We start from the raw sequence: 11,592 nt of genomic DNA on the forward strand, positions 1-11,592 counted from the left end.
AAAAAAGTACTATGCCTAGTCCAGTACACCACTGAGGACGCTGCTAGAATGGGGACCAGTGTCTGTATTGACTATTTTAGACGTGACGTAACCCGCTTCCGGGTCGTCTTACTCAAGGAAAGCTTCCACGTCATACATTTTCTTTGTCGTGGTGACGTGGCCACTTTACAGTTGCATCAATAATTAATAATTCTACTCGAGTTGGAAGCATTAACACCCATTTTAACCCTCAATGGCTTCCTTTCTTATAGCTTGAAGATCAGTCTTTTTTTTTTTTTACATATTCAATTGGCCACGGACCATCTGACAATATGTTGTGCTATACATACAAAATACATACTGTACATACAAGATACATACATACAAGAATAGTGTTTTTGAAATGCTACAACATTTTTACATCATACAGTATATTTAAAAATGGCAGATCTACGCAGCCAAAAAGATCATAGCCCAACGCTGGAATCCCCCACATGATGTTTCAAAAACACATTGGCTGCGAAGCTTTCTGGACATTGCTTATCTGGAACTGTCATCGGCAAGGATTCCTCGATTAATCAGTGCCAAGAGGGCACAATTTCAATTTGGACAGACCTAATATCAGACCTGAGAGACTTACTGACCCGGTGATGTAATGGATGTGTTGTGGGTTGATTATTCTGTGAATAGGATGGGGGGAGGGGGTTTTGTGTGTGTGAGTGTTTTGAGTTCAATTTTGTATACTTTGAAATTATTATACTGTGTTTTTGCCTGATCAGAAAACAAATACAAATTGAGCTTGACGATGGATAAGCTTTCACATATCCGATGTATATAGGGTTAAAGTGGATGAACTAACTCGTATTGTTGGGGACCACCTGGAACACATTCAAGATCTCCTGCGGGTCCCTGAACCCAACTTTGAGAGCCACTGCTCACACAGTGGAGTTTAGTCTCTCAATACTTTATGAATGCTCTCATGATGGAAAGGAATATTGGAGGCAACAGCTCTTCACAAGACCTAGGGACAATTACTGTAGTGATGTCACATTTTGAGCATTGCTGTTACATGTGGTGAGGAATAATCTACTAAGTGGGTGAAACTGCACATTATGCAGGCCCTACTTTTCAGTTGATCTTAAATGTTTCTTTTAGAATAGGCCTGTGCTAATGTGTATCCCTGCCTGGTCTATACTTGTTAGACAGACATGGAGGCACGCACGCACACAGTGAGCCTACCTTCTGGCACTGGGCATGTGCAGGCCTCCTGACTGACTAGGCAGTGGTCACCTGGCTTGATAACCGTTTCGTAGGAAATACCTGCATGTTTGTGCGGGTGTTTTTTTGTACAGTGCCGTGTTCATCCCCTTCCATCTTCTGTCCTGGTTCAGTGTCACAGCCCCACCAAAGCAGTGCCGTGGCAGCAGCGCAGCAGGGAGGGTATGAGATCCCGGCCCGTCTCAGAACCCTACACAACCTGGTCATTCAGTACGCTTCTCAGGGACGCTACGAGGTGGCGGTGCCACTTTGCAAACAGGTGTGTCCGAGGTTTTTATATGTTCACATTCAAGTCAGTTGAGTTCAATAATGTATACATTTATACATTATGTATACATGTATACATAATGTATACATTTATACATTATGTATACATGTATACATAATGTATACATTTTAATTTTGGCAGAAGCCTCTTATCTCCATATTCACGAAGGCATCAAAAGTAGAAGCTACTTTTGCTATTTTTGAATTTGAATCCATGCCCGATGAAGGTCTGACTGACCGAAATATTGCTTAAATAAAATTCTGTAAGTGAAGACAGTGTGCGGGGATTCCAGTTTTTTCCTGCTCTTCCAATTCATTTATCCGACACACCTGTCCCCCGTAAGTGTGCATAAGGACTCCTTTCTTCAGAATTTGAATCCTGAAAAGTAACGGTTTCGGACATATGATATACATGTCAAAATATATCCTACATTTAAAAAGAATAACATTTCAACAGGCCCTGGAAGACCTGGAGAAGTCCTCAGGACACAGCCACCCAGATGTAGCCACCATGCTAAACATACTAGCACTGGTTTACAGGTGAGGCTGCATTCATTCATAGTCTGGAGAGGGCAGACGGGTAAAAGGGCAGGGTCTCAAGCCCCCTTTGATGTCTATGTGTTCACGTGCCATGTTTGTGTCTGTTTCCTGCAGGGACCAGAACAAGTACAAAGAGGCAGCAAACCTCCTGAACGATGCTCTGGCGATCAGAGAGAAAACACTAGGAATGGACCATCCAGCTGTAGGTTATCCACCCCAACACTCACACCTTTGATGAATTGAAAATGGAGGACCCTGATGTAAACAAGTCTTAGTCTTAGTCTTTTTTCTGGTTTCATCCTCTTTGCAGATTTTGTATTGACCTGTACCTTCCTTGGACTGGTCCCATTCTGCAATATGTTTATAATATTTTCAGTCAATCAATCACACCTACTACCATCTATCAGGAAAGATTTGAAGATCTGTAAATACTGTAGTCCATAATGCTCAGAAAGACGTAGTATATGAACTGTAAAGGTTTCTGAGAATCGTTTACATCAGTGATCCTCAAATCGATTATAGCAAATTATTACATTTTCCTAATATATTATTTGTATTATCTAAGAGATGCTATTGTTATGCAACAAGCCGTCTCCACTTGACATCCACGTTGATATTTTCAGGCACATTCTGTAATTTTCATTGTAAACATGGTCCAAATGTCTTTTAAAATTACATGAAACCAACATGACAATTATATTTTTAGATGGATGTAATGGGCCTTATATGACTGGTCTTATGGACCTTTGTCTTATTGAAAATGTTCCTGGTGGACCCTTCAGAATTATATTTAGAGTACCCCTGGTCTAAATCTGGTGTGCATTCATTTTGTGCATCCATTTATTTGTGTCTGTCTACAGGTGGCAGCAACACTGAACAACCTAGCGGTGCTTTATGGGAAGAGAGGGAAATATATGGAAGCCGAACCACTCTGTAAGAGAGCTCTGGAGATCCGAGAGAAGGTAATAAAACACTCTGTAAGAGAGCTGTTTTCTGAAAAAGCTATGTTTCTATGTCAGTGGTTCTTTGATTTTTCAAAAATAGCAGACGTACAAGCTCGTAGCGTGCCACTCGGTGGCACGCTATGAGCTTGTAGATCTGCTATTTTTCAATAGCTAAAGCATAACATAATGCTAACACCAAAAGGGGTTCCGGCCCAAAATGGGTTAATTGGATTAAAATTGTAAAATACAATTGTAAAATATTTCAAAACGCAGTGCTTCCCCCAGAGTTTTGAGCTTGTAGATCTACTACTTTTGATGCTTGCGTGTGATGTGACTTAGTATGATCAAGTAGGACATTAATTTACAGAAAAACACAGAAAGCTAACATGAGGTTTCTGCCCGACAGCAACAATATGGTTTATTAGTGCAACTAACTTGTTCTATCTGAAATGTACCTATAGGTCCTTGGCACTGACCACCCAGATGTTGCAAAGCAACTAAACAACCTGGCCCTACTGTGTCAGAACCAAGGAAAGTACCAGGAGGTGGAGCAGTACTATGAACGGGCCCTACACATCTACCAGAGCCGCCTGGGACCAGATGACGCCAATGTAGCCAAGACCAAGAACAACCTGGTGGGTGCAACAGAATGGACTGAACCAACCCAACTGAAAGGGACAATTTACCGTGTACACAGAATTATGAACCATTATTATTAAAAAAAATTAAGATATTTTTTTGCGGCTTACGCCTTTTATTGATTTTTGAAGGGACAGACAGTAGGCTGACAGGAAACGGGAGAGAGATGGGGGGGATGACATGCAGTAAAGGCCGTGTCGGGTCCGGGAGTCGAACCCGCGGCACACTGCGACTGGATTACCAGTCGGGTGCCCAGACGGTTACGCCACGGCCTGGGCCATTATGAACCATTATTTAACAGGAAAAGTGGAAACAGAAAATGCATAGTAGGAACAAGAAAATCATTAATACAATGTAATTGTAAATGTTCAATTTTGGTATTTAGTAGATGCTCTTAGCCAGAACGACAAGATCAGAGCAGACATTTGTGTAAATGTTGACAACCAAGCAAATGGTCATTGTAAGCTGCTCACTTAGTCACCACTATGGGACAATGAATGCACAGGTCATTGTAATGAATTATAAATAATGTTCAATATTGATCCTGATACCTGTGTTGTTTGCACCTACAAGACAACGGCAGACTCGGCCACTCACACAAATACCTGTGTGTGTGTGTCTCTCAAAGGATAAAAAAATAATTATATCTTTCTCCATCAAGGCATCATGCTACCTGAAGCAAGGGAAGTATAGGCAGGCTGAATCTCTCTACAAAGAAATTCTGACAAGAGCACACGAAAAAGAGTTTGGATCTGTTGAAGGTAAAAATTCTTTCAATCTGTGTGTGCGTGTGTGCGTGTGCGTGTGCGTGTGCGCGCCTGTCTATCGTTCACTTTGTCCATGTATTTGTCCTGTAGGTGACGGTCGTCCTACGTGGTCCAGTTCGGAGGACGGGCTGGGCACCCTGAAGCGCAGCGGCTCATTCACTAAGCTCAGGGAATCCATACGACGCAGCAGCGAGAAGCTGGTCCGCAAGCTCAAAGGAGTTGGGACACAGGAAACCAGCTCCATGAATACTGGGTAAAAAAAATAAGTAAAGATATAAGGTCAAATAGGTTTATGTATGACCACCGTCTGTTGCCTTGCTTCATGCTTTGTTAACATTTACTGTACTAAATAGTAATAGTCCCTCCTTCTGATAAAATATATATTTGCTTTCCAGAATGAAGAGGGCCAACTCTCTGAATGTGTTGAATGTTGGACCCAGAGAAAGTCAGGAATGTGCACAGGTGAGCAAAATTATCTATCCATTATTTGTCCTGCCATCCATCCAGTCATAAGCGTATAACGTAAATATGTCTTGGCGTGATCATGACAGTTGTTTTGTTTTGTATTGTTTTTCAGCATACAAAAATAGGCATCAGCTACTCCGAGAGCTGTAACAGCTCCTTGAGCCTGCAGGCTAGACGAGGATCATTTGGTGGGAACAGCTAGTGATGGCGTACACACACACACACACACACACACACACACACACACACACACACAAATTGCTGTCATTCTTTGCAAAGGATGGTGATTTCAAGTTATGCGAGTACTGTAATCTGACCCTCTAGTGATCAGATTAGACAATGCAAAAAGCAGGTGAATGCTTAATTACTCAGAAAAGGGGTATTGAACGACAATGCCGTCCGTTTCTTTTCTAAGAATATTGACACTTTTGTTTTTGTTTTTAAGGCACTGTATAGATTTCGTCCATCTATATTGGTATAAAGTACGTTATTCTCAAATTGAGTCCTGACAAAACTAAGCACTGCTGATTCACAATTTGAAATGGTTTCCTCTCTGAGGAGAAATGTTTCCATTTCATACGTTTCATAGATTACAGGATTGACTAATTCGTTAATTAACCTCGTGCCAGCTATGGGCTGTGGAATAAACCTTGTTTTGACCAGAAATGCCATCTGGGACAAGGAATTGGAGATAAAGGCGTTTGAAAGAAACGGATCCGAAATTCAAGATGGTGCACTCCATTGTTGTTGACATCATCAGCTAGCAACCCAATGCTAATGTGAGTAGCATCTCGATCAAAAGCACTAAAAAAGACCATTGCGCCGTGAATCTACGCCAATGGCGTTGGGCCAGACTAACGCCAATGACGCAAATTCACGCTAATGGCGGGCCTGAGTTAAAATACTGACTAGATATTAGATACAGTAATAGTGATCAAATCAGATTTTAAACTGGACTATATCATTCATTTCACTTCATATTTTATACAAAACCGTAATTCAAAACACACTTTAAGTACCGTGCTGAGGATAGTTTGTTAATGTAATCCAACACATTAATTATTACTTGATGCAAGTAGATCATAATTGTGAAAGCAACTTTTCTAACCGTATTCACTCTCAACAGCAAAGATATATTTTGAGGTAGACCTTTCTCAGGTAACAGTTGACATATACCGTATTACTCTATTGGTGTGTACATTGAAACACTGAATACACTTGGAATAATTCTATACAGTGTTACAGCAGGAATATTGATCTTAAAGTGTATACTGTATATGTGTACTTTTCATGCTAATTTTAAGAATGTCGAAATATATTTTCCACAATTTTGCACATTCCATTTGTAGCTCATTCTTTACTAGCTAATGTTAAACACGTTTTACGTCCTGCAATATCCTCTGAGAGATAACAATAATTTGGAATGAGACAACAAAGTATAAAGGTATAATAATTACTAGAAATGTTTACTGCTGTATTTAAATTATGAGTGTATTGTTTTCAGGACAATAACACCTTTTACTTATTCAGAATTTACCATGTCAATCTTGAGCTGTCAAAACAAATGGAATATGGTACAATAATGGTACATTTAGTTAAATATATTATACTGTGCGGTTTTATTATACAGTATGTAACAATGCAATCATTTTATAAGCTATCTTGATACTTCAAAGTGTTGTGTGACTGAGTGAACAATTAATTTCACTTTAAAACAGGACCTAGGTGACCAAATACTTCTGGGTTAAAAAAAAAAGAAAAGCTGTATATGCATATGAACATTTTGACTGTAACCGCCACTGTAGCCATTTATAGAAAGGTTGTTGTTAATTTGATCAACTGATAAGATTTTATTTTAAATAAATATATTTTTTTAATCGTGGTTAGTGGTTACCACCACAGTCTTTTGATGAGGACAGGAGAAGAATTGGTGGCCGTGACCCATAATGTAATCTGAATTTAAAAGTAGACCAAAATGATTCTTTCAATGTATTTTTTAATTTTTAAAAATACATAAAAATAGGTTGACTTGGGGGCTCTAATTCTCCTTTTTTTATCAGCTTGCAGAGCTGATAAAAAGCTCTAGTAGCCATGTAGTAGCGAGATTTTCATGATTGGCTAGCCTATAAGCCAATGGGAGACTAGCCCTATACGACCAATGGGATAGATGGCTAATTTCACCCTTCTGCTGGGCTCTCCTCTTCCCCACTCCCCCCCCCCACCGTACCATAACTAGAGACTGTCTCCTCTTCCCCACTCCCCCCCCACCGTACCATAACTAGAGACTGTCTCCTCTTCCCCACTCCCCCCCACCGTACCATAACTAGAGACTGTCTCCTCTTCCCCACTCCCCCCCCACCGTACCATAACTAGAGACTGTCTCCTCTTCCCCACTCCCCCCCACCGTACCATAACTAGAGACTGTCTCCTCTTCCCCACTCCCCCCCACCGTACCATAACTAGAGACTGTCTCCTCTTCCCCACTCCCCCCCCCCACCGTACCATAACTAGAGACTGTCTCCTCTTCCCCACTCCCCCCCACCGTACCATAACTAGAGACTGTCTCCTCTTCCCCACTCCCCCCCCACCGTACCATAACTAGAAACTGCAGTGCAAACGCAACTACAGAAAGCCCCACTACGGTACAATATGCAAGAAATCTACCCCAAATCTCTTCACCGAAAATAGCACAATGTTTATCCCAGAATATTATACCAGATTTCATACGGTTAAACTGACAGATTTTAGTATGAATTTTGACATAATGATCTTTTCCTATAAAGAGAACAGCTCTCATCATAGCCAAGAATGAACTTGTCTCTGAAGGCCCCATCTGGTTTGTAGCCCCTTGAAAGTCCTCCCACTAGCAGTAACCCTGCTAGCTGATCAATAATCCTGTCTGTTATTAATAACTACTGAATCTGATTGTACATTTACTTTAGTAGAATGTTTGTGATGGCTGCACTTTCACAACGGCACTAATCAATGTAAAATGAATCTGTTACCAGCCTAGCTGAATCTGCTAGAAGAAATGTTACAAACTGAGAAAGGAGTTCATGCTGTACACTTTATACCTGATGTATGTATCTCTTTTGAGAGTGCATCAATCTTTTTTGTATTTTGTATCTGGAAACCTGGAAGCTGATATGGAAAATAAAGTATGTTACTTTGTGTCTTTGTTTTATTGTATTGACAAATGTCAGATTCAGTGTATAGCATATTTTCTGTGCTGGCCTTTTTATGTCCCTTCAATTAACTCATTATATTTATTCAAAACCACAAGTCAAAATTCAAATATAAAAATGTGTATATCCCATTGCATTTAGAAAGGCGATAAAAGCAAAAAATACCATACATACATACCATATACTATATGGTATGTTGTCTTTCATGGTTTAAAAAAGTGTGCCCTGGGACAAAAAAGTTGGGAAACACTGCCATATAGTATGTTGTTTTTCATGGCTTTCGACCATAAAAATAAATGATGAAAAACAACATTGTTTTTCATGGTTTTAGAGTAGACGATAAACTACGAGATAAATGGTTTTCGATAACATACTATGTTGTTTGTATGTCGTTTTTCATGGTTGTCATTTCTATTATCCTTTTTGAGTGATGCAACCACTATATCTTACAGAGGTATTTGTGTAGGGTGACCAGATCAAAAACTGTCCATTTGAGGGACAGAAGTATCACTTGTGTGGGACAAGTGGGATGGGACGGTGTTAGCAACATATTACTTCAATGCTTTGATGTCATATTCTACCATAGGCCTATTATCTATCATTTTGTTATTAAACCTCCCTAGTGTCATTTTGTTTAAAAATGATCATTTCGGTCATGGGTGGTATGGCGGACTTGGTACTGTAGCCTAGATAAACAATGATGTTTGCCTGAAAAGGAATCTTTGAAATGTTTCATAGTTTCAGAAATATAAGGCTTTCAAATTTGAGACATTAATAAATATAAGCCTTATATTTCTAAAACTATGAAACATTTCAAAGATTCCTTATCAGGCAAACATGTATATAGGTTGGAATGGGGTTTCTAGGTGTAAGTATGTAAACCTACCAACCCCATTCTAGCCTACTTAGGTTCATCACGGTGGACATGTTTGCCTGAAAAGGAATCTTTGAAATGTTTAATAGTTTTAGAAATATAGTGTGAATATAGTGCATTTTTGATTTTTTTTTTCAAATCCTCAAAAATGATGAAAAACGGCGTGCTATAGTATGCCGTACGATATGTTTATTACCTCTCTGTCAGCAGTATGAGAATGAAACAACAAGCCCACGCTCTGTCTTCCACCCTGAGCATGCAGTAAGTACCTACCAGTGTATAATATGGTACAACATGCAGTAAGTACCTACCAGTGTATAATATGGTACAGCATGCAGTAAGTACCTACCAGTGTATAATATGGTACAACATGCAGTAAGTACCTACCAGTGTATAATATGGTACAACATGCAGTAAGTACCTACCAGTGTATAATATGGTACAGCATGCAGTAAGTACCTACCAGTGTATAATATGGTACAACATGCAGTAAGTACCTACCAGTGTATAATATGGTACAACATGCAGTAAGTACCTACCAGTGCTTTTTTTTTGCCTCTGCAACACCATGCCTTTACTTGCATGTGAATTATTTTGTTTTGACGGTAGGCCTACTTCTACATTTTTTTATAAAATATTAATTTAATCAATCAATCAAACCCATTCATTATAACACAGATATGCTAAGCTATTCATGTCAACATGCTCTCTGAGTCTCAATAATAAGTATAACTGCTGTTTATTGTAGCAGAAGAGGCAATTAATTGAACACAGTTTGGCACAATTTTAACATCCCAGATCGATTGAAATATGAATCTACTGTGCTGACTGCTACAGCAGGTCCATATATAGTTCTAATGCCCATTAGAGCTATGGACCACCGCCCCCCCCCCCTCCCCTTTCCCCTCACTGTATATGTATCTTTTCCCTTTTTGCTTCCTATATGATGAATTCCTGTTCTGTTCTTTAAACTACATAGAAGTGTCTATTTGTATGTCTCTAAATGTTTTGATGAATTGAACAATGTGGACCCGGTTGTAAACAAGTGTAATGCTTAATTGGGTCGTCCACTCACAGTTAAGTCTTTGTATTGAGTTTGTGCTTGAAATGTACTGTAATTCTACAAACTGTTAATACATATTTCAATCAATCAAACCAGAGCTAGACTACACCATGATATATTATTAGGAGTAGGCTACAATAACTTTGCATTGTGAATAAAAAGGTATAGCCACAGTGGGGTTGCAGTGTAATGCTGAAGGTTTAATCACAGGGCTGTCTGCTTTATGTACTATGATTAAACGTGCATTCTGGTATTGTGAATCAATGATTGAGAAAAACATCAGAGGGGTTTGAACCCGTGAAGTTATATAAAGTTTAATTCAAAGTCGGGTGTCTAAACCGCTAGACCACTGAGGACGCTGCCAGGAAGGGGACTCATGTCTGTATTGACTATTTATAAGCCGTGACGTAACCCGCTTCCGGGTCTTACTCAAGAAAGCTCCACGTCCTCGCGGGCGTGGCCTCACGTCATACCCGGAAGGAAGTGCCGCCCCCCCTCAAATCAACAAAGCTCCACGTCCTCGCGGGCGTGGCCTCACGTCATACCCGGAAGGAAGTGCCGCCCCCCCTCAAATCAAGAAAGCTCCACGTCCTCGCGGGCGTGGCCTCACGTCATACCCGGAAGGAAGTGCCGCCCCCCCCTCAAATACGGAAGAGACGCGTGGAGGGGGTTTTGCTCAGTGTTGTTTTGCCACGTCACCATGTCGGTCGTCGTCGTGTCCGCAGCAAGCAGGTACGTTCAATGTTATTTAATACTTAACGTTGTTGTTGTTCAAACATCTGTGATCACTTTGTTAACTTGTTGTGATGTTTATATATTATGTTCGTGCCACTCTGTAAAGCCGTGTTCCAGTAGCCTAATGGTTACTCTCGGCGCCTAGTAGACAACAGGGCCCGGGTTCGAGTCCCCATCGAGGACTGAGAGTTAGCTTCATTCTTACCAAACTAGCACAATTGTTTTAGCTTTTCTCGTCGAGGTCCATTATTCATTCAGTATTTGAGCCTAAAAATGGTGGTCCCGTGGCTCAGATACGGAATGAATAAAGGACCTCGACTTGATGCAAACAAACAGTGTTGTGTTTGTTAAGAAGAAAATAAACTCGGTCATCGACTGGGAAGTGAACCCGGGCCCGGATGTTCACATACCATCGGCTTAACCATTGGGCTACTGGATCATGGTTTTATAAAGTAGTAGTAGTAACATATATGAACACAACACAGTAGGAACAGAGCATTCTGGGATGCACGCTAGTTCGTTAGCTAGCTAGCGTGCTGCCGTCGTGAACGTGCACAATGATAGTCAACGGACCAGCGCGTTCATGTGTTTGGGGCCAGGCTGCAATACCTTCATTCGGCCACTATGTCCATTTCGCCTCAGGGTTTCCTCTGGGTGCCTTCTCTATTCATAATATACTCTATGCTCACAATGGTGGTCCGTGGCTGAATAAATAATCGACTAGAGGTGAACAGAGTAGTGTTTAGATGGTTCTGTTATGACTGCATGCTGTAGTGTTTAGATGGTTCTGTTATGACTGAATGTTGTAGTATTTAGATGGTTCTGTTATGACTTCCCCTCTGCATGTTGTAGTGTT

The 11,592-nt window shown here is 40.5% G+C and overlaps 1 protein-coding gene across 1 annotated transcript; it reads left to right on the plus strand.

Annotated features, from left to right (window-relative positions):
* Window positions 1–961: 961 nt before the first annotated feature.
* Window positions 962–6,015, plus strand: LOC310864583 (uncharacterized protein; the record flags this gene model as incomplete). The annotated part of the gene is made up of 10 exons (XM_083773271.1): window positions 962–980; window positions 1,371–1,516; window positions 1,982–2,064; window positions 2,179–2,266; window positions 2,925–3,026; window positions 3,470–3,643; window positions 4,309–4,408; window positions 4,505–4,667; window positions 4,810–4,876; window positions 4,992–6,015. The coding sequence occupies 10 exons, from the start codon at window positions 962–964 to the stop codon at window positions 5,079–5,081; spliced, it is 1,032 nt and encodes a 343-aa protein (XP_083629397.1). The 3' UTR covers window positions 5,082–6,015.
* Between the last annotated feature and the right edge of the window lie 5,577 nt (window positions 6,016–11,592).

Source organism: Protomyctophum parallelum, assembly GCF_964188405.1.
Source record: "Protomyctophum parallelum genome assembly, chromosome: 9".
NCBI classification, from domain to species: domain Eukaryota; kingdom Metazoa; phylum Chordata; class Actinopteri; order Myctophiformes; family Myctophidae; genus Protomyctophum; species Protomyctophum parallelum.